The sequence below is a fragment of the Salmo salar genome, chromosome 24, assembly GCF_965601325.2.
Source record: "Salmo salar chromosome 24, fSalSal1, whole genome shotgun sequence".
Taxonomy (NCBI): domain Eukaryota; kingdom Metazoa; phylum Chordata; class Actinopteri; order Salmoniformes; family Salmonidae; genus Salmo; species Salmo salar.
The window spans coordinates 24,861,488-24,888,598 of NC_138314.1; the positions used below are offsets into that span (position 1 = coordinate 24,861,488).

The 27,111-nt window shown below is 42.0% G+C and overlaps 1 protein-coding gene across 4 annotated transcripts in view; it reads left to right on the plus strand.

Annotated features, from left to right (window-relative positions):
- The first annotated feature begins 735 nt into the window (after positions 1-735).
- The window catches only part of LOC106585524 (adhesion G-protein coupled receptor D1), a 69,886-nt gene continuing 43,510 nt past the window's right edge, over positions 736-27,111 (plus strand). For 2 of the 4 annotated variants that reach the window (XM_014171828.3, XM_014171830.3), the window contains exons 1-14: positions 736-1,575; positions 1,668-1,710; positions 3,718-3,834; positions 4,635-4,733; positions 5,363-5,485; positions 5,717-5,893; positions 7,889-8,146; positions 9,305-9,372; positions 9,915-10,070; positions 10,181-10,237; positions 20,202-20,331; positions 20,852-20,959; positions 23,408-23,483; positions 25,149-25,290. In XM_014171828.3, the coding sequence (XP_014027303.1) occupies positions 1,522-1,575; positions 1,668-1,710; positions 3,718-3,834; positions 4,635-4,733; positions 5,363-5,485; positions 5,717-5,893; positions 7,889-8,146; positions 9,305-9,372; positions 9,915-10,070; positions 10,181-10,237; positions 20,202-20,331; positions 20,852-20,959; positions 23,408-23,483; positions 25,149-25,290 (1,608 nt within the window). In that variant the 5' untranslated portion in view covers positions 736-1,521. The remainder of the gene's footprint in view (positions 1,576-1,667; positions 1,711-3,717; positions 3,835-4,634; positions 4,734-5,362; positions 5,486-5,716; positions 5,894-7,888; positions 8,147-9,304; positions 9,373-9,914; positions 10,071-10,180; positions 10,238-20,201; positions 20,332-20,851; positions 20,960-23,407; positions 23,484-25,148; positions 25,291-27,111) is intronic. The other 2 variants (XM_014171827.3, XM_014171831.3) reach the window with 2 other exon arrangements.

Genomic DNA, 27,111 nt, shown 5'->3' on the forward strand with positions numbered 1-27,111 from the left:
GGCACTGGGAAACCACAGAGGTTTCCTGTTTTGAGCTCGACCTGTCAGTTGCAGAGATGTAGATAGAGGAACCCGGTTAGACAGAAGGAGCTATCGAAGTTGGACATTGTGACAGTTAGATGAGAGGAGGGGCATTTATAAAGTGTATGTCATAACCAAACGTGTGCGGTATAAAAGGCTATGTGCATTGTATGATATTTAGAGCCCTCGTGAATAAACATTTTGACTATTGTAAACTGGGACTCTGTCTGTTTCATTCAACCAGAATCTTACAAACGGTTTCAGACCGAGTTGTTTAACTGAAGTTCAGTTTAAGCACATTGAGAACAAAATTCTCGTATCACCAAATAAAAAGGCTAAAATGCAAATCTCTCTTTTGACAGAACAGTCAGAAATCAGCATCCACCGGCCTCCATCAGCATCAATGCTCGGTGACGTTCTGACACGTCAAAACTAAAGGACACACCAACTCTGTCATTTTGAAGATTTCATATATTTTTGTTAAAAAAATGTAATTTTTTATTGCAATATACACTGAATGCACGAAACATTATGAACACTTGCTCTTTACATGACCAGGTGAATGCTTTGATCCCTTATTGGTGTCACTTGCTAAATCCACTTCGATCATTGTAGATGAAGGGGAGGAGACAGGCTAAAGAAGGATTTTTAAGCCTTGAGATAATTGCGACATGGATTGTGTATGTGTGCCATTCAGAGAGTGAAGATGTAAGTGCCTTTGAACGGGGTATGGTAGTAAGTGCCAGGCGCACCGGTTTGTGTCAAGAACTGCAACGCTGCTGGGTTTTTCACTCTCAACAGTTTCCCGTGTGTATCAAGAATGGTCCGCCACCCAAAGGACATCCAGCCAATTTGACACAACCGTGGGAAGCATTGGAGTCAACATGGGCCAGCATCCCTGTGGTACGCTTTCGACACCCTTTAGAGTCCATGCCCGACGAATTGAGCCTGTTCTGAGGTCAAAAGGGGGGTGGGGGTCATAATCACCAAATACGCACTTGATATATGTTATTTACGCAGGCCCCACCTTGAGTTCCGATGCTCCAAAAATGACATCACGTTTTGTATTACCACGTCCAATCGAACAGCCCGGAGAATTCCTCCACTCAGTGCAATCCTAGGACAGACAGAGCAGACCACATCAAGCAAGAAAGAGCAAAATCCGTCGCTGGAATCGTCCAATATTTCTTATTCTGTATTGAGAGACGAGGATTACCAATTTTGGGGAAAATTCTGAATGGATACGCACATTGGCATATTATGATGTGCCAATTGCACTGCTAAATTTTAATGCAGTTTTACAAAATGTCAGGGAATTAAGTTTTGGATGACAATCGTTTTTATTGGAGACATGGACTAATACGCAGAGAATAATACATTTTTTCAGCGTCTTGGAATAATGATTTACGCTTTCGAGATTGAACGTGCATTGGGGATTTAAACTAAATTAACCAGTATTTTTGAAGTAATCTATTTGTTGTTTTAATCAAGTGCCAAGTCATGGAACTATTATTCGAAATTCTGTTTGTAACTGCTTTTGTCACTTTGATTCAGGTAATTTCAGCAGTTATTTTTTATATGACTTTCACCATAATGTTTAGGCTACTGCAACGTTGCAATGTTGAGATTATTTGATTTCTTTACAGGTTAATGGCGAAGTAATAAAGCCAAAGCCATCCAAGCATCCAGGTAAATCTAATTATACTTCATTTTGAATATGGATTCCTTTTCCTTGAATTCTTGAGATTTTCTATGTTGTGTCTGAAATTAGCCTACAGTTTATAATGAATATTATTGGTAAATTATGGAGAAAAATATATATACAGTATCAGTCAAAAGTTTGGACACACCTACTCATACCGGGGTTTTTCTTTATTTTGACTATTTTCTACATTGTAGAATAATAGTGAAGACATCAAAACTATGAAATAACACAGATGGAATCATGTAGTAACCCAAAAAGATTTAAACAAATCAAAATATATTTTAGATTTTAGATTCTTCAAAGTAGCCACCCTTTGCCTTGATGACAGCTTTGCACACTCTTGGCATTCTCTCAACCAACTTCACCTGGGATGCTTTTCCAAAAGTCTTGAAGGAGTTCCCACATATTCTGAGCACTTGTTGGCTGCTTTTCCTTCACTCTGTGGTCCAACTCATCCCAAACAATCTCAATTGGGTTGAGGTTGGGTGATTGTGGAGGCCAGGTCTTCTGATGCAGCACTCCATCACTCTCCTTCTTGGTCAAATAGCCCTTACACAGCCTGAAGGTGTGTTGGGTCATTGTCATGTTGAAAAACAAATGATAGTCCCACTAATTGCAAACCAGATGGGATGGTGTATCGCTGCAGAATGCTGTGGTAGCCATGCAGGTTAAGTGTGCCTTGAATTCTAAATAAATCACAATGCACCCCCACACCTCCTCCTCTATGCTTCATCGTGGGAACCACACGTGGAGATCATCCGTTTACCTCCTTTGCGTCTTACAAAGACACGGCGGTTGGAACCAAATGTCTCAAATTTAGACTCATCAGACCAAAGGACAGATTTCCACCAGTTTAATGTCCTTTTCTCCTGTTTCATAGCCCAAGCAAGTCTCTACTTATTATTGGTGTCCTTTAGTAGTGATTTCTTTGCAGCAATTCAACTGTGAAGGCCTGGCTTCACGCAGTCTCCTCTGAACAGTTAATGTTGAGATGTGTCTCTAACTTGAACTCTGTGAGGTGCAGTTAACTCTAATGAACTTATCCTCTGCAGCAGAGGTATCTCTGGGTTTTCCTTTCATGTGGTGGTCCTCATGAGAGCCAATTTTATCATAGTGCTTGATGGCTTTTGCGACTGCACTTGAGGAAACTTTGAAAGTTCTTGAAATGTTCCATATTGACTGAGCTTCATGTCTTAAAATAATGATAGACTGTCATTTCTCTTTCCTTATTTGAGCTGATCTTGCCATAATATGGACTTGGTCTTTTGCCAAATAGGGCTATCTTCTGTATACCACCCCTACCTTAAATGCGAAGACACATTTCAGTTGTACAACTGACTAGGTATCCCCCTTTCCCCTTTCCTTGTCACAACACAACTGATTGGCTCAAACGCAATTTGAAAGAAAGAAATTCCACAAATTAACTTTCAACAAGGAACACCTGTTAATTGAAATTAATTCCAGGTGACTACCTCATGAAGCTGGTTGAGAGAATGTCAAGAGTGTACAAAGCTGGCATTAAGGCAAAGAGTGGCTACTTTGAAGAATCTCAAATATAAAATATATTTTGATTTGTTTAAAACACTCTTTTGGTTAATACACGATTCCATATGTGTTATTTCATAGTTTTGATGTCTTCACTATTATTCTACAATGTAGAAAATAGTAAAAATAAAGAAAAACTCCTGAATGAGTAGGTGTGTCCAAACTTTTGACTGGTACTGTATAATGGGATGATGAATTATAGTTTGTGACTGACCATAAGTGTAATACTCAGTAATAGTGGTTTATTATGCAATGCAAACTGTGTTTATTGAATGAGATACCCAAACATCAACAAATTAGCTGTATTGTTTAGAATTGTCAATAATTGTAATCCTAAAATACACACGGAGGAATGCCAGGAAAATAACCCATTGAAATAGCATGATTGAGTGTGATTAGAGAAAGGTCCCATCTGGAGCTTTGTTTACACATAACTTTCTGTCCAGGCCTCCAGGTGTTAGCCACAGCCTCACACTATTGGCCGCTGGATAAGGTGGATGGGATCCATGGATTGTGGGACCAGATTGGAAACGGACCAGGTCATGTTAATGGAAGTAATATAAGTATGTGCATTGACCTATATTCTTAGGAATAGAATACCCAGTCTTTTCCATTCTCTGTCCGCATGGTCTATAGCTCAATTCACCTTTTGTCTGTCTTACAATCACCAAGACCCTGCTTTTTAAGGTGCAGCTGTGTGCATTGTTCAAATTTGATTACACTAAAATTTGCTATAATAACTTTCAAAGTAGAGAGTCAAAATGAAATGTCTAAAGGCTACTTGGTAATGTGCATCAAAGCACTGTGTTTTAATAAACAAAATGGGATAAGAAGTTATCCTTCATCCCCTGGTACATTTTATGCAGACTTTTCAGATTAATACTAAGACTATTGTTTGCAAAACTGATTTCCAAATACCATACTGTATTATTTCAACTATGGAAGCAGCAAGAACTTTCCAAAGTGCTTCCACAGTTGTATATCTTGATCATTTGAATAAGCTTAAGCTACTTTGAAACATCAAAGTGATTCGGAATGGAATATCTTGGGACTCACAAACGATTATATCAATTGTGAGGGATGAGATCTAGACTTGAGAACGGCATTTCAAATATTTCCTTACAAAATGTACTTTGATCCTAAGGGGTAATGATTGATCTGTTCCTGCTTGAGCACTGTGTACTGAGCCCAGCATCACACTTAATCTCAACCCTGCTCACGCACCACATCCCTCACGATGCCTAGTGTCTGTGTTTGTCTCTCACTGTTCTGTTGTGTTGTCTGGCTGTTTTGTGTTATTTGTGTGTATATATGTAAATCACCTGTTTCTCCTTTGTCTGTTTGTTTTCTATGTTTCACCTAGCTCTTCAAATCCACAAGCACACTGTGCTCCCTTCCTCCCATAACTCTTCCTCTGTGTATACCAATGACTCTGCCTACACTAATGTTTCTGCAACAGTAGGTGAGGAACATCACTGCTCACCGAAATTCATTTGTGTGTATAGTCAGTCACCCTGCTCTGTTGGTGTTACTGTAGTGCTATCTGTCATGTTAAGGCTATTCAGTCTCCATGGTCTTTTGCATGGGGTACCAGCTCAGCCAGTAGCTGACATGAGTGTGTCACACACACTGGTACCTGAGGATGTTGAATTTGTCTGTGTGTGTGAGACGGTGTGTGTAGTCAGGGAGAGACAGTTGTTTTCTTCACTGGAAAAAGAGCCGAGACTGCAGTGTGTAAATCGGGATTACACAAGCTTGGAGACAAGAGGTATAGAGATCTGTATACAGAGTGCTGTAAAGTGGAGCTTTGCTTTTTAACCTCAACATGGTGGGCCTATTTATTTTTGTCTACTTACATGATTTAAAGGGAGAGAACAACAAAGGGAAACACTTTGGTCATAGCTGACTACCATGGTAGGTCATTATGCAGTGGGGAACATTCCATATTTGGTGCAGTACAGAGAATTTGTTCATAAATCTATGACAACTGCTTGCCTATTAGTTTGCCTGTGAAAAACCTAGTTCAGAGGAAAAACTGCCTCCTTTTCTCATCAGGCAAAATAATGTTGTTGGCCTTTCATCCTCCTGTAGACATAGTTGAAGGGATGGTCAACAAGGGGATCTATCTGAATGGAGATAATGGAGGCACATTTCTCCACTTTGGGAACTACCAGAACACCTGCATTAGTGACCCCACTCTGTGTGGCCCTGAGGGTGAGTTCTGCCTGTCTCGATCTCCTCTCACCAACATTCTACAGCTACACAGTACTGACAATGTATAATAATTGAAGTGAATTGAAGTGATTATCTAATGGGGTAACACTACAAAATATTGTTTATGGCGCTGAATGTCGATCTAAATGTATTACAATTAGCATGATTTGTGTTCTGAAACAATTTTCCCTATTTTTGAATCTGTGATAAATATATGTTCATGTTTTTCAGGGATTACATTTTCCTTCTTTTGGAAGAACCAGGAGACAGAGTCCCGTTTTGCAATAGTCTCTGGAGGGAAAGTAATCTCCAATGGCTTCTCTGTCTATGCCAATGCCTACATTGGATATGTGGAGTTCTACACACGAGGAAACTTCAAGAGGTGGAGGGCTAACATCAATATACTAGGTATTTAAAAAAGGATTCGAAATAATTATTTAAAAGAATGTTATAAAGCGGTCTTTGGATGTAGATGGTGGGTTAAAAAATATTCTTATATTAATACATGAGGTATGTATTGTGGTTTTCAATAATTGTTTATTTTTTTGCCTTGAATATGGTTGATTGTAAGCAGATGGAGCTACAATCATCAGCAGACCATACTGTTGGTCCCAGAATTATTTTATGGATTCAATGATGGATTAAATATATTCTTTATCTCAAACTATAAATGTGTCACATTTTACTGGCAAGCCTGTTTCCATATTGTTGCGTGACTACAGTAAATGCTGAACCATATGCTAAAGAGTGCATACGTGTGTAACCTTTCATAGTATGTATGAAAGTCATATGCTTTAAAAATGTCATATATTTCAAACTTGAAGGCCCAAGTGGACTCTAAATGAAGTAATTTAAATAACATAAATATTCTACTATAGCAAAACTATTTCTCCATCCCCTACAATCTCAAACCTGGTCTGCTATTTCTGGGGGAAAACACATCATGTCGCTCTCTGCACTGCAGGTTCTTTGAATAAGAAAGGAACATTTTCCCAGCCATTCTTTATTAGAGGAGAAAAATGAACAAATTCTCAAATGTCTTCCGTCATCTTGTTTATATTACAGGACTTCATGTGTACTTTTGATTTATTTGATTATTAGTTACAGAAGATCAAACATCATCTGGCTCTTATAATGTGCCATGACGATATGTCACCATTTTACCGTGCAGTTGTTTAGCCTTTGATTCATAACAGAGGTAAAGCCTTAGATCCATGACTCAACCAGCTGTTATGAGACCTCTTCCAGTACCAGGAGACATGATTGGTTGGGTAGACCTTGTCAAAATGAGTTCGAGCCTAACCTGTGTTCAACAGAAACATCTCTATCTAAAATATAGGGAGAGACCAAAAGGAAAGAGAGATTGAACAAGTGAATGGGGAACTTCTTGGTGGGACATAGGGTTTGTGTTTAAACCAATCCCAATGGGATAGCTGGGTGTTGGCACTCTGAGCCAGCCTCCACTGGTGGAACTGTTCACAGTGAATATATTTTGGGATTCTCTTTATTGTCCGCTTACCTTTAGAAGAACTGGATATGTGTCACGCCCTGACCTTAGAGAGCGGTGTTTTTTCTCTATTTGGTTAGGTCAGGGTGTGGGGTGGGCATTCTATTTCTTTGTTTTGGCCGAGTATGGTTTCCAATCAGAGGCAGCTGTCTATCGTTGTCTCTGATTGGGAATCATACTTAGGCAGCCTTTTTCCCACCTGTGTTTGTGGGTAGTTGTTTTCTGTTTTGTTTTTGTACCTGATGAAACTGTTGGCTTTTAGTTTTGTTATTTTTGTTCGAGTGTTTCTTTGTTTAATAAATCATGAGCTCTTACCACGCCGCGCTTTGGTCCACTCCTTCCAACGAACGCCGGGCGAAATATGTTATTTCCTCTTTGGAGGAGTCTATTGAAACCATTTGGAGGGATAAAATGGAGGTGCTGACTGAATGGCTGTACTCTTAGAAAAAAGGGTTCCAAATAGGTTCTTCATCTGTCCCCATAGAATAACCATTTTTGGCTACAGGTAGCACCCTTTTGGGATCCATGTAGAACCCTCTGTGTAAATGGTTCTACATGGAACTCAAAAGGGTTCTACCTGGAACTGAAAAGGGGCCTTCAAGGGGTTTTCCTATGGGGACAGCCGAAGAACCCTTTAGGATCTAGATAGCACCTTTTTTTCTAAGTGTGTAGTGGAACATGGGGACATTTTGGGCGGATATTAGTGGAAAAGCACAGTTGTCTGACTTACTGTAGGATATAATACCCACATACAAGAGTAGAACAAATATTAGGTGAACTTTGCTACATTTCATGCAAAACGTAAATTCTCTAAGCCCAATAAAGAAGCCCTTTACTTTCCTGAGATGCAGGGTGGTCATGATTATGATTTCTTCCGCTTCTCTCTTCCCTTTCAGGGCCCTTCTGGACCCACATTCTGTTCACCTGGACCCTGAAGGATGGTCTCAACATCTACATCAATGGGACATTCAACACCAGTGACCCCACTGGCAACGTGTCCATGAACTATGGAGACCCTTACCCTGACCTGGTCATTGGGACAGGAAATGACCAGTCCTATGGACACCATTTGACAGGAGCCTTTGATGAGTTTATCATCTGGGAGAGGGCTCTGTCACCAGAGGAGATCCTTATGTACTACAAAGCTGCCATAGGTAAGATCACATGTCACTGTCAGTCTGAATTTGTTCCACTCTTTTTTTCCGTGATGTGAAATGTTCGCTATGTTCACAATTTCCCCTGGACGGATGTGAGGAGAAAGGGGTTCAAAAGCAATTTCCATCTTGGTCATTTCCATAGACATTCCATCCATAGTACTGATGCATGGAAGACACGACAAGATATTAAACTGTACAAATCCTACCCATCTTAAAATCATCTCACATACGTCTACCATAAAATTGTTTCACAATCTTCCACCTTATATGGGTCTCACATATTTTTACCATATATAAGCATTTCATCTGATAAGGGCCCTGTACTGTTACTAAGTGTCCAGTATAGGCCAAACACGTTGGTTTTAAATTAGGGGACTAAACTGATGTAAAAAATAAATAAATAATACATGACCTTTTTCATTGCTGCTTTGATTCATCTTTGGTGGTTCTAAAAACTCAAAAGAAATGCACAATGACCACTGTATAGTCCTAGAAGTGTTATTCAGATCATGGTGAACTGTGTCTGCTGGTAAAAATTGATGAATCACTAGTCATGCTTATGGAAAATACTAATAATGTGGGTGTGGGCACCAATTCCCTGAGGCTTTGTCTAATAACTAGACCCATTGTGAAGGATTCAGGTGGTTATGTTGAAAGATTCAGGTGGTCTCAGTGCTGTTTTTCCCCCCAGACATAACAGACATAAACAACAAAGTTGTCATGGTAATAGAAGGCATTTTATAATTTTACACCTGTAGAGAATGAATGGGACTAAAGAAGAGCTGACTGTTGGAAGGGATGGTCCTAATGTAAAACCATATATGGTCATTTAGTGTTGCTGAGTGCACCTAGTGATATTTACAGACAGCATGATTTCATGACTTCCTTCCAACATCTCTTTGGCTTGTACAGTACCTATATGATGTATTAGGTGGTTGATTATATAAAGAGCAGGTACAATCACACAGCACTTCTTTTCATCATTCCCTGGCTGGGGGAGGTCCAACCATCATCAGACACGTAGCAAGGAATCATCAATCTTTGGGACCTGAACAAATCCAGCTCTTCTCTAAGCAATCCATTTGGCATGTAGATAGTGTTCCTATAGATGACAGGTGGAAGGGTCGAATGGGTCTCATATATTTCTCCAACTAGGTGATGCTTGGACTTATCCTACCACAGCAAGTGTTCCTAAAGAAGTCTCCTCTACGACACAAACACCGGTGAGTTCTCAACTTTGGAGATTTATACAGATAATACATTTGGTGCCCATCTTGACCTCTCACCATAGGAATGTGCATGTCTTGGATATTTGAAATGGTTTTCAGGGTTTACAACTAGAACAGACACACGACATCCTCACAGGAAATGAGGTTGAAGCCTGGTGATTGAACTGCCACCAACACAAACAAACAATTCATTCCTTATGGAACTATTGTTTTCCTTTAAGACAGGAATTGCATGGAAAAAGGGATATTGAGAGCACGTGAATGAACCTCTTCTGTTTATTAAACGGCAGTTGTGGGCGTAGAGTGGCGAAAGCAGAGACAGCTGTTCAAAACAGCACAAAATGGGTCCCTGTAGGGCATGAAGCTGGAAAATAAGCAGCACACTTTTACAGCAGACATTAGCCAGAAAGAGTTCTAACTGGATAGGGTAATGGTTGAGTAACGTGTCCTGTGTATATTGGTCCCATTCTGGTCTTGGGAGAGTATCTTTAGAGAATAAAATCTGTTTTAATGCATGGTGCTTTTCCCCCCCCCAGCGAGTCGCAGATGTGTCCTATTCTATCACCACCAAGCTGAGTGAGGAGATCCACAGCTCCCAGGACCCTCTGCCCATGCAAGGCTTCCTGGAGTTTCTGCCATTCAGCCTGCCCAACAAGACCATCCCCCAAGACACTGCCAACAACCTCACACAGGTACTTTAACAAGGATAGAAGTATATACAGTCATATACACATACACACACCAAAGTATATTGTAATAGTTTGTATCAGGTCACAGACCCATGATGTTATGTCCCACCCAGGCCTTTCTGAAGAGTGTGGGGGAAGTGCTGTCTTCTGAAGTGGCTCGAGAGGATGAGGTAAATGAGCTCATGATATCTCTGTGAAATCACTGTGTGAAAGTCAATATTTGACAGGATAAAGGCAAATATGGGTTTACAGTAAACCAGCTATATGATACTAAATTGTGAATATGATCACATTCATTCTGGCTCTAAATCTTTCAACACTAACATGTGCGAACACAGGAATGAGCGAGTTTGTGATTTCAATGTTCTGTAGATACTGAACAAACACGCTTGTTTTCATATAAGCAAGCTGAACCAGATGGTCTTAGTGCATGAAAACAATAGACTTGAATGTGGTAGAGCATCATAAAAAGTAAGTCAGATGCCAGTTAATACAGTGTATATCAGAGGTGTACTAGCTGCAACCTGGAGCCAGGGGTAGATGTAACATAGTAAATGTACAATATGTTATGCATTTTTTAATTTTAGCTAGGTGGTTAGGTGGCTCATACTAACAATAGCTAGGTGGCTAGAGTTAGCTAGGCTAGATTACGGTTAGGAGTTAGGTTAAAGTTAGGGTTAGGGGAAGGATTAGCTAACATGCTAAGTAGTTGCAAAGTAGCTAAAAAATAGTAAGTAAACTCAGCAAAGAAAGAAACGTCCCTTTTTCAGGACCCTGTCTTTCAAAGATAATTCGTAAAAATCAAAATAACTTCACAGATCTTCATTGTAAAGGGTTTAAACACTGTTTCCCATGCTTGTTCAGTGAACCATAAACAATTAATGAACATGCACCTGTGGAACGGTCGTTAAGACACTAACATTTTACAGACGGTAGGCTATTCAGGTCACAGTTATGAAAATTTAGGACAATAAAGAGGCCTTTCTAATGACTCTGGAAAAACACCAAAAGAAAGATGCCCAGGGTCCCTGCTCATCTGCGTGAACATGCCTTAGCAATGCTGCAAGAAGGCATGAGGACTGCACATGTGGCCAGGGTAATAAATTGCAATGTCCGTACTGTGAGATGCCTAAGACAACGCTACAGGGAGACAGGGCGGACAGCTGATCGTCCTCGCAGTGGCAGACCACGTGTAACAACACCTGCACAGGATCGGTACAGCTTGTTGTCATTGCAGGCAATCTCAACACTGTGCGTTACCGGGAAGACATCCTCCTCCCTCATGTGGTACCCTTCCTGCAGGCTCATCCTGACATGACCCTCTAGCATGACAATGCCAAGTTTGCTGAAAATAAACGCAGTTGACAGTAAGAGGACGTTTTGTTTTTTGCTGAGTTTAGTAGCAAAATTTCTAATTAGCTAAAATGAGAACGTTGTCCGTGATGAGATTTGAACACGCAACCATTGGGTTGCTAGACGTTTGTGTTATATGCTACCCATCCACCCCGACCAGTCACCCTCCTTTTGTTCTTTGTCTTAAGTAAGTAACTTTCTGTTTTATGTAACCATACCAAACACAGCATAGCATACTAATTTGAGTGTCAGATACATTAACTATGAGACCAAGCTGGAGGTGTGGACTCGAGTCTGACTCCGAGTCACAAAATTGATGAATTGAGACTCGACTTGATAGAAAATAAAATAACTTGAGACTTGACTTTGACTTGCAGCCTCAAGACTTGAGGCTCAACTTTGACTTGAGACTGATGACGTGATATTATCTGCAACATTTTGTCACTAATTTGGTGGCATAGAGTCTCCTTGGCTTAGGCTATTCTCCACGCAGCTAGAGACGATATGGCACTTGCAAGAAAATAGATTGGCTAGTGAAACACACGCTCGGCTCTCTGATTGGATCAGCAAGCGGTCAATCATTGCAGGTCAGGTGAGCAAGCCTTGTGAGAAGGTTTTGGGGGGGGTCGCGAGTGTGAAACTGAATGGGAAAAAATATTATTTTAATAGGCTACATATAGCCTACCATTTGTATTTTATCAGGGGTTGCTGCAGCACCGTTAGCACCCCTACTTCCCGTGGCTATGGAGGCTATATGCCGATGTGTGCTCATGATCTGAGGAGGGGGGAGGAATGGGGGATTTAATAATGTAATATTTTGTAGTTAAAATCCAAAAAGGCATTCTGATTGGGCACCTATATAGCCATACAATGTCATAAGGTACCGCCTTAATTACCTTGTTTAGGAAGCTCATGGATCCCAGGGCAGGGTCAAATTGACAGTTTCTTTTCTCACAGAGGGAAAAAGGTTGTTCACTATTGCAGACAACTACAGCTAGCTTCATTATGTTTTGGTAGTGGCACACTGAATAATTATAGCTAGTTCGCTAAGCTTTATTCAGAATGGATATCTGAAAATGGCTAGGCACTGCCAAGAGCAACAAAAAATGAGGACCCCCATGTCGAGCTCACCGAGCAGCCTGCTAGCCCGACCACTGAGGTTGAGGAGCCTAGAAGCAAATGCAGTACCCACCCATCCCCCACGCTGCCTGCTGACCAACTAGATGGAGAAGAGCCATGGCCTAGCACCAGCGTAACATCACAACAAACACCTGCACCTCCGTTACCCCAGCCACTAGCACCTGACAACCTTAGTGATGAGGAGCCAGCACAGGTTTGTCTTGACACTTACCCGATACACATTTTCAGTGGGAGAAAGCAGGCCTTTCGTAGCGCCTGGTTCAAGGTCTGCGTTTGGTTGTGGTGCACCTTATGTCATCTGAAGATTTGATAGAGGACTTTTTCAATGTGTGTAGCTTCTTTAGGAAACACACAGTAGCTTTTTATTTAATTGTTTTATTTATCTAGGCAAGTCAGTTTAGAACAAATTCTTATTTACAATGACGGCCTACCCGGGCCAAACCCTAACCCGGACGACACTGGGCCAATTGTGCGCTGCCATATGGGACTCCCAATCACGGCCAGTTGTGAAATAGCCCAGGTTCGAACCAGGGTCTGTAGTGATGCCTGTACCACTGAGATGCAGTGCCTTAGACCGCTGTGCCACTCGTGAGCCCATAGTACTGCATAGTACACTGGGGAAAAACTGAAATTACTTGGACTGGCCTCGCCACAGTGTCAGTCATTTTGAAATTGTGCTCGGTAAAATCGAATCTACTTGCACATATGGCACAGATGTGAGACTTGAGGCCACAGGCTTATTGAAAGCAGTGACAGAGCCAAGCTTAAGTTTATTCCTAACATGACTCACAAAATCCTGGGGTTCCTCGACCCTCCTAACAAGTTACTGCAGTTTGAAGCTACTGATCTACACACCAGTGCCAAACTTGTCCACACTGTACGTATGGGTGCATTGAAAACCTGCGATGTGAATTTGAAAAGCTTTGGGAGACATGTCTGGAGGGCACGAGCACACCAGCTCCAAGCAAACGACTGAGACTCATGAGTAAAACTCTGCAAGAGTACAATATGTACAGTAGTTGTAAAGCACTGTGGACCAGCATAATGAGGGAGTGTAAAATACTGTTTTTCAGCTCATTGGATGCCGTGCTGGGAGAAATGTCATCACAATTAAATAGTCAACGGGTGGAAGCTCTGTGTGCCATTGATCTCGAGAGCCCAAACGTTTGGGATGTGAGCAATACCAAGCCATTGTTGGATCTAACCAAAACTGAACCAGTGGAAGCAGAGTTTATTGCGAGTCAGAAATTCTTGCAAAGTGAAATCGCAACTGCAGCCAACAACAACAAATGGAACCCACTCAGTGTTCTTCAAAGATATGGCGGGTCTTTGTCAGCAGTGCTGACTGCTGTTGGCACTGAATCACGGATTAACATTTGGTGGCATCTACGTTTGGGACTTTCTCCACCCTGAAGAACATATTCAGTTAACACAGACGCAGTATGTTACATCAACGAAAAGCCCAGCTTGTCTAGCTGGCATTTGAGAGGGACCTGACAAGTTCATTTCTCCAGGAAGGAGAAGGGAATCAAACTTCTCATAAGGTGCAACACATCATTGAGGAAGCTGCAGCTCTTCTAAATGGTAAGCTACAGCCTTTATGGCCCTGGACGCCATGCCAGAATATGAAATTAATAGTTTTTCCCTCATGCCTGGTTGTTTGGCAGTTTTTTATATTGTAATGTGTAGTTTTTTTGGCCTTTGCTTTTTTCTTCAATGCATGTTAAATTTCCCTTTGATTCTTAATGTGTGCTTGCTTTTGCGGGTCTAATTGCTATTTATAGATATATTCAGCTATGCGTTATTTTATGGTTATAGGGACAATGACCAATGTAGCCTATTGGTTGTGCTCTGAGGTGAGCCCTGGCATGGTGCTCCTATTTGTATGTATTAAGGATCCTGGGGTCCAGCAACATTAAGGCAGTTATATACAATAAAAAATAACACTTTTCACAACACATTGTGTTCTCTCAGGCCACTACTCTACTACCACATATATGCCATACAAAATCCATGTGTACATGTATGTAGAGTGCGTATCTTATCATGTGTATGTCTGTCTATGCCTGTGTGTGTGTCTCTTCACAGTCCCCGCTGTTTCATAAGATGTATTTTTCTATTTTTTTTAAATCTGATTCTTCTGCTTGCATCAGTTACCTGATGGGGAATAGAGTTCCAGGTAGCCATGGCTCTATGTAGTACCCTGCACCTCCCATAGTCTGTTCTTGACTTGGGGATTGTGAAGAGACTTTTGGTGTCTTGTGGGGTATGCATGGGTGTCCGAACTGTGTGCTAGTAGTTTAAACAGACAGCTCGGTACATTCAGCTTGTCAACACTTCTTACAAAAACAAGTAGTGATGAAGTCAATTTCTCCTCCACTTTGAACCTGTAACGAACGTCAAAAGGAGTAGACCAAGGTGCAGCGTGGTATGTGTTCATCTTGATATTTATTTGAACTCTGAACACTTAAACAAAATAATAAACAATGGAACACGACCGTCACGTCTTGCAGGCTTACCGAGCAGTACAAAAATAAGGTCCCACAACTCAAGGAGGGAAAAGGGCTGCCTAAGTATGATTCCCAATCAGAGACAACGATAGGCAGCTGCCTCTGATTGGAAACCATACCTGGCCAAAACATAGAAATATAAACCATAGAATGCCCACCCCACACCCTGACCTAACAACATAGAGAAATAAACCGTCTCTCTCAGGTCAGGGCGTGACAGTACCCCCCCAAAGGTGCGGACTCCCGGCCGCAAACCTGAACCTATAGGGGAGGGTCCGGGTGGGCATCTATACTTGGCTGCGGCTCTGGTTTGGGGTGTAGCCCCCACCCCGCCCGCTGATCCCCCCGCTTCTGTGTCGCCGGAGGAACCAGACCGTGGATCATCGCCGGAGGCTCTGAACTGCCGAAGACTCTGGGCTGCAGGCCGCCGTTGAAGACTCTGGGCTGCAGGCCGCCGCTGAAGACTCTGGGCTGCAGGCCGCCGCTGAAGACTCTGGGCTGCAGGCCGCCGCTGAAGACTCTGGGCTGCAGGCCGCCGCTGAAGACTCTGGGCTGCAGGCCGCCGCTGAAGACTCTGGGCTGCAGGCCGTCGCTGAAGACTCTGGGCTGCAGGCCGCCGCTGAAGACTCTGGGCTGCAGGCCCAGGCTCCGGACTGGGGAGCGTCGCTGGAGGCTCCGGACTGGGGAGCGTCACTGGAGGCTCCGGACTGAGGAACGTCACTGGAGGCTCCGGACTGGAGAGCGTCACTGTAGGTTCCGGACTGGGGACCGTCGCTGCAGGCTCCGTGCCATGGATCAGCACTACAGGTTCCACGCCATGGATCATCACTGGAGGCTTTGTGCCATGGATTATCACTGGAGGCTCCGGGCCATGGATTATCACTGGAGGCTTCGTGCCATGGATCATCTCTACAGGCTCTGGGCCATGGATCACCCCTACAGGTTTCTTGCCATGGATTATCCCTACAGGCTCCAGGCCATGGATTATCACTGGAGGCTTCGTGCCATGGATCATCCCTACAGGCTCCGGGCCATGGCGACACAGTGCGCATCACCGCATAACACGGTGCTTGCTCGGTCACTCGCTCCCCACGGTAAGCACGGGGAGTTGGCTCAGGTCTCAACCCCGACTTCACCAATCTCCCCGTGTGCCCCCCCAACATTTTTTGGGGGGCGCTGCCTCTCGGGCTTCCGTTGTTGCCTTGCCTGTTCCTCCCAGTATCGCCATTCCGCTTTCGCTGCCTCTATCTCCTCTTGCGGACGGCGATACTCCCCAGGCCTTGTCCAGGTTCCTGCCCCATCCAGGATTTACTCCCAGGTCCAGTCATCCTGCCCACGCTGCTTGGTCCTTTGGTGGTGGGATCTTCTGTAACAATCGTCAAAAGGAGTAGACCAAGGTGCAGCGTGGTATGTGTTCATCTTGATATTTATTTGAACTCTGAACACTTAAACAAAATAATAAACAATGGAACACAACCGTCACATCTTGCAGGCTTTACACAGCAGTACAAAAATAAGATCCCACAACTCAAGGAGGGAAAAGGGCTGCCTAAGTATGGTTCCCAATCGGAGACAACGATAGTCAGCTGCCTCTGATTGGAAACCATACCTGGCCAAAACATAGAAATATAAACCATAGAATGCCCACCCCACACCCTGACCTAACAACATAGAGAAATAAACCGTCTCTCTCAGGTCAGGGTGTGGGGTGGGCATTCTATGGTTTATATTTCTATGTTTTGGCCAGGTATGTCACACCCTGACCTAACAACATAGAGAAATAAACCGTCTCTCTCAGGTCAGGGTGTGACAGAACCATGACAGATTTACATGCATATTATTAATGTTAGCTCTCTGTGTACATTTAAGGGCTGCCCTGTTCTGAGCCAATTGTAATTTTCCGAGGTCACTCTTTGTGGCACCTGACCACACGACTGAAGAACAGTCCAGGTGCGACAAAACTAGGGCCTGTAGGACCTGCCTTGTTGATAGTGTTATTAAAAAGGCAGAGCAACACTTCATTATGAACAGACTTCTCCCCATCTTAACTACTGTTGTATCAATGTGTTTTGCCATGACAGTTTACAATCCAGGGTTACTCCAAGCAGTTTAGTCACCTCAACTTGCTCAATTTCACATTATTTATTACAAGTTTTAGTTGAGGTTTAGGGTTTAGTGAATGATTTGTCCCAAGTACAATGCTTTTAGTTTTTGAAATATTTAGGACTTACTTATTCCTTGCCACCCATTCTGAAACTAACTGCAGCTCTTTAAGTGTTACAGTGATTTCACTCGCTGTAGTAGCTGACGTGTATAGTGTTGAGTCATCCGCTAACATAGACACTCTGGCTTTACTCAAAGCCAGTGGCATGTCATTAGTAAATATTGAAAAATGTAAGGGGCCTAGACAGCTGCCCTGGGGAATTCCTGATTCAACCTGGATTATTTTGGCGAGGCTTCCATTAAAGAACACCCTCTGTGTTCTATTAGACTGGTAACTCTTTATCCACAATATAGCAGGGGGTGTAAAGCCATAACGCATATGTTTTTCTATCAGAACTATGAACGATAATGTCAAAAGACGCACTGAAGTCTAACAAAACAGCTCCCACAATCTTTTTTATCATAATTGTCTCTCATCCAATCATCAGTAATTTGTTTAAGTGCAGTGCTTGTTGAATTTCCTTCCCTATAAGTGTGCTGAATGTCTGTTGTCAATTTGTTTACAGTAAAATACAATTTTTTCCAAACGTTTACTAAGGGTTGGTAACAGGGTGATTGGTCGGATATTTGAAACAGTAAAGGGGTCTTTACTACTGGGTAGTGGAATTTATTTTGCTTCCCTCCAGGCCTGAGTGCACACACTTTCTAGTAGGCTTAGATTGAAAATATGTCAAATAGGAGTGGCAATATCATCCTCTGTTATCCTCAGTAATTTTCCATCCAAGTTGTCAGACCCCTGTGGCTTGTCATTGTTGATAGACAACTATTTTTTCACCTCTCCACACTCACTTTATGGAATTCAAAATTACAATGCTTGTCTTTCATAATTATACTTGGATGTGTAGTGTCAGCGTTTGCTAATCTTGCCAATGAAAAAAATAATTAAAGTAATTGGCAATGTCAGTGGGTTTTGAGATGAATGAGCCATCTGACTCAATGACTGATGGAACTGAGTGTGCCTTTTTGCCCGAAATGTAATTTAAGGCGCTCCAAAGCTTTTTGCTATTGTCCTTGTTGTCTACTTCGGGGATGCTGAAATTGGCATTGCATAATTTCATCTCACTGACTGGCGGTAGCCTTTTGTCCATGGTCCTGAATCGATGGTTAAAGTGTGCTTTTTTAATGAGCTCATCTTGAGCGATAAGTCTTCATGGGGCTTCTCTTCAACATCACTGTAGGCAAACAGTTGTTGTGTATATGGCTGCATTTCAGATAGGCCTACATTTTTGTACATTTTGTATGTCGCAGTAGTATAGGACCAATACCGTGTGTAGCCTACTAAAAGAAGTAGGCAAATGTTCACTCTGTTATCATTCATTTGCATTACAGTCATTGTGTGATAGGCTACTGTAAAAGTGAAAACGACACAGCCTACTTTATCGCTCTGCTCTCTTCCTATAGCGTGTGTGTTATCGCTCTGCTCTCTTCCTATAGCGTGTGTGTTATCGCTCTGCTCTCTTCCTATAGCGTGTGTGTGTGTTGCCCTCTGAATGGCCATTTACTCTTATTCGTGGCAGATTCAAATTGGGTGTTGTCATGTAGAAAATGTCACATCAGCTATGAATATAAAATCTGCACTTTGTTTGATTTAGTTAGCTTTTCTGAAACACGCCCACAGAAAATATTGATTACTGTAGGTTCCGCTCATTGCGTAGTGTCACAAATTCAACAGAAATGTAGCCTATAGTTGTACTGATTGAGGTTTAAGCTATGAATGAAGCCTATAAGAATCTTTGATAGTATTTCATAGTGGGGCACATATTTTTCTTCTGTTATTATATAAAACAATGGTTATTGGTGTGTACAGCTACATTTCAGATACATTTTCATACATTTGAACAGCTGTATGACCAATCTACCTTGTTTTATTAGGGCTCCAAAGCAATACTAGTTGTGCCCCCCCCCCCCATCGAAAATGCTCCCTCAGGCATGTCATCCTCGAGCCGGGTCTGATGATATCCCTAGTTGATATTGACTGTATTGTTCAGGCTTGTGATTGGATTGCAGATAGAACCTTATAGCACCAAGTTCAAATGGGTTTATGCAGATAGAACATTCAAGTTTTTCACTTAAAATGAACTATTTAAAAAATCTAACTTCATAGTGTAACGTCTGCTTACAACTCACACTCTCAGACAACGTTACTAGCCTTTTCCCTGCCTGTACTGTTGCCTTTTGGACCCCCTGTGTATGACCTTCTGCCTGCCCCCGGACCCAGCTACCTGCCTCCTCCTGTGTATGACCTTCTGCTTGCCCCTGGACCCAGCTACCTGCCTCCTCCTGTGGTCCTTTACAATAAACACCTGCTGCTCCCTGCGCTTGAAACCAGCTCTCTGTCTCCCCTCGTGTTCATTACACACAGACATATGAATAACCGTCTAAAGATCTATTATATGTGACCTTATAGTCCCAATGTCTCAGTTTGCATGTCTAAATCGTTTTTTTACTTACAGTATGGAGAAAAAAAATTTATGAAATGAATGCATTCACTACTGTAAGTCGCTCTGGATAAGAGCGTCTGCTAAATGACTAAAATGTAAAAATTTATGTAAAATGTTTTTTTACTTGACTTGAGAATTGATTTGAAAACTTGTGACTCGGCTTGACTTGTCTTGCTCTTAGAATGCTCGACTTGTACTTGACTCGAGACTCAACCCATTCTATTTGGGACTCGACTTGAGACTCGGACCTTGTGACGTGAGACTTGCTTGTGACTTGAATAATAGTGACTTTGTCCCACCTCTGTGTATATATAGTCCCACGCCCAGCTGATAACACTCTTAAAGCATGTACAGTAACTACTTGGTTTTATAGTCTATGTCAATGATAATTGACCAACTCTCAAAAACAAAAAGTTGTCAGTGTATCTCTGTGAGTGTGAATGTTGTTACTGGACCGTTCGGAGCAGGAGTCCACCCCTGTGGTCAGTGGGCTGATTGAGACAGTGGACAAAGTAATGATCCAGATGGTGTCCAGCCTGGAGTCCAGACCCAGCCCTGACTCTCTCATCTCATTGGGAGGAAAGTCCTTTGTAGCAGGTCAGTACCATGGTGACTCAACTCTCTCCAGTCCTGACTGTACTGTACTGACACACTGCAGTGTCTAACTGTAAAAAGAGTGTTAGAGACCCTACAGATGTAGGATCTTAATCTTAATTTAATTTGTGGAGTATAATTAATTACACATTTGTGTATGGGTTGTTACATTTTTCTTTAGGGCAAATCAAGTTTGACATTTTAAAGTGGAAATTACAAACTTTAGAAGCATTTTTAAACCCTTGAATACACTACAAGTTTGCATTTCCTGGGTTCCCCAAAAGCTTAGATAACCATGATCCTTCCACAGACCCCATTTGTGCACAATATTTTTGTTTGCCTGTAGACAAGCTTGCATCGTCTCTCTCCCAGGGGCTAAGTCAAATCTTTGATCTGCACATAAATCCTCATCACCAGCAAATAACACTGTGCCTTTGGCTCCCAGAATCCTCCAGGCCTGGTGTTGGAGTTAGTTAACCACTCGCAGTGGTCCCTCTCTGTTTCTAACCTCTGACCCGAACAGATTACTCTCTAATGAAGATCCCACAGAACTACAATCTTCCACTCTACCGCTTCCCCACGCAAGGAAAGAACTACATCTCAGTGCCTGGCGAGGCATTCACCATGCAGTGTGAGTTCCCTTACATCCCATTTCACTCTTTTTCTACGAACATACAATACATTTACATACTTACTCTCTCAAAGTAATTCCTATTTTGTCTTGCATATTACACTGCTAGAATATAGCATAGGCTCATCTTTCTTTTGTGTCCGGCTCTTACTTCTCAGCACACAGCTTCCTTGGATTGAATTTGAATAAATACTTCTCATTAGATCTGCACACTGTTTCTGCCAAGAGAAAGTTGCCCAACTGGGAAGCCCTTGTTATTGGGCAGTAGTTTTTCATGATGATAGGATTAAAGATCTTTAACACAGAAGAAGATAGTGTGTGAGAGAGCCATCGTGGGACTGCTCGTGATGCTTTAAAGTACAGGAGTACAGCTACAGTGCTGTATGACTTTTATGAATAGATGTATCAGTGACTACTTTAGACACACCAGAGAGAGTCAGAGAGAAGGAGACTTGTCATTCAATTTACTGTCAATTAAAAAGAAACCCCTCAACTCACAGTGAACTCATTTATTTGCTTAGCTCACTCTTATCTGCTCTGTGAGTGCTGTGAGTGCTGGTTAGGCAGTAATTATGGCAGTATTAAAACTGTGTTTGTTTGACTTGTGTTCGGGTCAGATCCACTTGGCTCCACCTGGCCCCCAAACGCACTGTGTTGGCCCCCAAACGCACTGTGTTGCTACACTAACATTTAGAATCAAATCAAATCAAATTTATTTATATAGCCCTTCGTACATCAGCTGATATCTCAAAGTGCTGTACAGAAACCCAGCCTAAAACCCCAAACAGCAAGCAATGCATGTGAAAGAAGCACGGTGGCTAGGAAAAACTCCCTAGGAAAAACTCCCTAGAAAGGCCAAAACCTAGGAAGAAACCTAGAGAGGAACCAGGCTATGAGGGGTGGCCAGTCCTCTTCTGGCTGTGCCGGGTGGATATTATAACAGAACATGGTCAAGATGTTAAAATGTTCATAAATGACCAGCATGGTCAAATAATAATAATCATAGTAGTTGTCGTGGGTGCAACAAGTCAGCAACTCAAGAGTAAGTGTCAGTTGGCTTTTTCATAGCCGATCTTTGAGAGTATCTCTACTGCTCCTGCTGTCTCTAGAGAGTTGAGAACAGCAGGTCGGGGACAGGTAGCACGTCCGGTGAACAGGTCAGGGTTCCATAGCCGCAGGCAGAACAGTTGAAACAATCATTTAAATAATCTATTGAAGTACCATTATCAGAAATGGAATATAAATGTTACTGCTGACAACCTAAGCTCCTAGATTGAGTTAATGTAACATTGTGCATCCTGACACATGGTATACTATATTAAAGGCAGCAAGTGGAGCTTTTATAAGCCAATTAAGTGCAGAAAAAGTACATTTTCTTCACTTGGACTGAGATACTTCCAAGTATTAATAAAAAGTTGCAGATGTATTATGCCTAAAGGCAAACTGGCCACCAGCTGATCTCTCAAAGGGTCTGGTAAGGGGCATTACACTCATTACAAACAAAGAGCATTACATTAAAAACCTTGACTTAATGGTTACCTTCATATACAATGGCGGTGTCCGAAATCTATCTTGCCTACTACTTACTAAATGATATGTGTTCTAATCGAACTACATACTATTTAGAACGTACTGTTTAGTACAAAATATCAACATACTAGGCTCCCCCATCCTGAGAATGCCTCATCTAATGCACAATTGCGTTGATTCCCGCCATTTGTTCATTTGGGTACAGCACCTCCCCTTATCTCATTATCAGCTGATTATCAGCTGTTGTCAAACACACGTCTGGATAGACGATTCTCTTCTTCAAAAGTGTGCAGTGAATTCTACTACATGAAAAGCTGAAATGAGTATACCATCCTGGCATTTAAAGCATACGCAATTTTCTAAATTTGACATACTATTAAACTTTATATTTTCGCATGCCTACTATTTAGAATGCAAGTATGGGCCTATGTATTTTCAATACTTTTTTTTTCTTACTCGGTGAGGGGGATTTGATTTAATGAAAAGGGGGTTCTTTCACCCTCAAGTACTTCAGATCCCTCTTTAGTTGTCATTGTTTACCATGTTGTACAGTAGGTGGGACTGGGTGGTAGGGGTAGTGCATAGGAGCAGACCACAGGCCTCCTGCTGTACTGTTTCAGGCATGGCACTGTGACTTGCATCATTTCCCAGCACACATGTGGTCCGTGGTAACCCTCCGTCTCACCCGTGTGTGAGCATACAGCTCTCCCATTAGTCAGGGAATGCCAACCTGAGGCAGCGAGGCCGTGTTAATTAAGTTCCACTCCCTGTGAGCATTTTAGCAGCGCCTCATCACATTCTCAGCCCTGCTGTGGGTCTGTGTTTCACCTTTGACCCCTCTCTCCTCTCCTTCCCTCCCCCCTCCCTCTATCCCCTCCCCCTCTCTCTCCCCTCCCTCTCTCCCTCTTTCCCTCTTAGCCCAAACCACCATTGTGGGTGTGTTCTACCACAACATGCACAGCTACTACACAGGGATCAGCCCCCTCAGGACCAGGTAAGGGGGATGGGAGGACACATAAAGAGCCATGATCATACCAAACAGGAATGCTCTCTGTGTATGAATTATTAACCATTTACTAGTATCATATAAAGTTATCCTGACGAAACACAGTACAGTAGACAGCAAACTTAGTTCAGGGCCTGCAAAAAGTAATGTCATATTCTCATTTATAAGCATTTAGTTGAAAAGGCTTGAGGTTGTCGAATCATCTGTTTGGAATTAGACTAGTCCGAAAAGTACGGAATAAACAAAATTGTTTACTTTGCACGCCGCGCAATTATGAATTACCGCCATTGAGAAGAAGTGATCTCAGATAATCTAAGGGATGTTACGGCACTAAGCGCTCTGAGCGTCAGCCAGGATCACTTCCTGTGTGTCTCCCCTGGTGGAGTGGCGCCCTTGTTTCCTGTCGTCAAGAACAGATCATGCCTGGGGCCAGTCCTTATCAGTCTCCCACCAGGCTGTCTCTCATCTCACCACTTAACCTCCACTGATTGATACACCCTGCCATTAACTTCATACAGGAACTCGACCCCATACTTCTTTCCCCATCAATAGGGGATGCGTATTTCGATAATGCTGTGACATTTATTCTTTGCATGACTTGGAATTTGATTAAAGTAATTAAGTGGTATACGCCTAAACAATCTTGTTTGCTTTAAAACATGTAGTAACTGGCAGACTTCATCAATGGCATAATTGTGTATTTTATGCTCAGTAAGTTGGACTGACTATATTGTGGCTGTCACGGCTGTTTGAAGGAGTGGACCAAGATGCAGCGTTTTCGTAGTTCCACATATTTATTAAAAGTGAAACTGAATGCAATACACTGAAATACTTGAAAATACAAAACAAACCGTGACGCAGAGAGGACAACACACTACTCAAAAGACAATAACCCACATACAACAATGAGAAAACCCCTACTTAAATATGATCTCTAATCAGAGACAATGAGGATCAGCTGCCTCCAATTAGAGATCAACCCCAAACAATCCCAACATAGAAATAGAAAACTAGAACTTAAACATAGAAATAGAAAACATAGATCAGCCCAAAACACCCCCTGTCACGCCCTGCCCTACTCTACTATAGAAAATTACATCTTACTAGGGTCAGGACGTCACAGTGGCCCTCAATACGGCACGTAACTTTGACTGCCTCTTCAGATATCCAGCTCTAAATATAATATGTATAAGTTATAAGGCACTTGGGATTAATCTGCTTCGGCAACAACATATAACAATATACTTTGTTCTAAACGAGTTTCTCCGTGAAGCGGATGATAATGATAAACACGTTTCTTTTACAATTGATGGTGAGGTTAGTTCATAATGGTTGTGTTTCACTCCCCAGTGGGTGAGAATGTCCGTCTGCACAATGATATGGGGGTGTTGCCTCTACAACCTACCGTCACTTACGTTGACCTAGAAAAGCTCCTGACGAGATGCTGTGTTTTCCCTGTGATTGATGACGTTGACAGATGTATCAGAGTCCCACTCCCATGCTACTGTTCTGAGCCCTCTGTGACACTACTGTGTCGATAGAACACCCCAGCAGAGATCTTATTGGTGTTCGAGTGACATTCTGTATCATCTCTCTCTCTCTCTCTCTCTCTCTCTCTCTCTCTCTCTCTCTCTCTCTCTCTCTCTCTCTCAGGATCAACGAGGCGGCTGATTTCAAAGACCATAAGATCCAGGTGGCCAGTTTCCTCATCTCACTGAAGGTGGAGCCATCGCCTGCCCTGTCCGTCAACCTGTCTGGGTCTCCGCTCATCAAGATTGTCCTCACACACATCCTGGTAAGAGTACATCACCAACACAAATACATCACCTAGGATTACTCCAGTGTATTGAAATACCAAGCTATGTCAATGGATTACCATTTTACTGGCAATAAGAAACCTTTCATCTCTGTCTTAGTGAAGGACTTGAAATTGTGCTGAAAAACTGCTTAGCAATAGTTTTCCTGAAATAAGCAGCACAGTTGTTGGGGGCAGTATTCTTACCTTATCAGAAGGAATAAGGGTGTGATTTTTAGATTATTCTCAGCTGTTTTCTCTCACAGTATGTGAAGGGAACTGTGTTTCTTGTGGAAAGAGGATTGTAAAAGGAAATATATTTGGGTTTTCATTTGTCCCAAACTCTTTATTGAAACAAAAGTGATTCTAGACATTTGAACTGTAGACTTTGGGTACTTTTAAAGGAACGATAATTTGAGTTCATGAATAACATATTTTTTTGCCTTTCTGCTTTGTGGCAGGGATTTAGTGGAGAAAGTGTTGCCAGCTTTCCATGGGAAATGCATTTGAAACCCATAATGAAAGTTAACTTAGAAGACGTGTATGGCAATTGTTAGCCCTCTAAATGCAGAAATGCAATGGAGAGCTCTAAAGTCCATCCATAGAACACTCTTCTTCAACACACAGAAAGAGTAAGAATGATCGAGTCATCCCATCCATCTTATTCCCAAAAACTTTTTCCATAAACATTCAATTGTTGCATAAGGACCAAATGACCTCACAAGATATCGTCCAACATTTTTTACCAAAAATGAGATGTGATAGTTTTCCATCAACAGCTAACATAAGCAGCCGTCCATTAGATGTGGAGAGAATGTGCTTCTCCTGCCATGTGAGCTGCTCAGTAGAAAATATTCACTTGCAAGTGAATCGCCATCAAAGGTGTTTTTTTCTCTTCCGTCTTTCTTAAGAGCACAAATGAAAACCAAGCGGCTTTGTGAAACCATGGCAATGGGTGTTGTTTGCCTCCATTTTCCCCCTGGAAATAAATGTTTATGCTGCAGTGATCTGGCCACGTTCCTGTGACATGATTACTGTGTTTGTTTTAGCAGACACTACGGGAGAGGGGAGAATGTCTTTCTCTTATGAAGTGCTGGAGATGTGTTCCAGTGCTCTTTCATCTTGATTCAAGGTGTTTCTATTTACAGTCACTGAGACTGCCTTAGTGCTCATTGTTATGGTGCCAAAATAAAGTAGTGATAAATCAATGGTTTTCACAGAAATCCCCCTCCAATTAACATTGGTCTTGTGTCGGGAATAGTTTGGACCTCAATTCCAGTGACAACAAATATGCACCACTGCTGCTTTCATCAGTTTTATGACGAATTACCGTACAGTATGTGATTTGGGTTTTTAACTTGGTGTCAACATCTAACATAAGACAATATACAGTATCTGAGACTTACAGTGCATACGGAAAGTATTCAGACCCTTTGACTTTTTCCACATTTTGTTACGTTACAGCCTTATTCTAAAATGTCTTAAATAAAAGAAATGCCATTATCAATCTACACACAATGCCCATTAATGACAAAGTGAAAACAGGTTTTTAGACATTTTTGCAAAACCTTATTTACATACAGTTGATGTCGGAAGTTTACATACACCTAGGTTGGAGTCATTGAAACTCGTTTTTCAAACACTCCACAAATTTCTTGTTAACAAACTTTAGTTTTGGCAAGTTGGTTAGGACATCTACTTTGTGCATGACACAAGTAATTTTTCCAACAATTGTTTACAGACTTTTATTTTTTATTTTATTTCACCTTTATTTAATCAGGTAGGCTAGTTGAGAACAAGTTCTCATTTACAACTGCGACC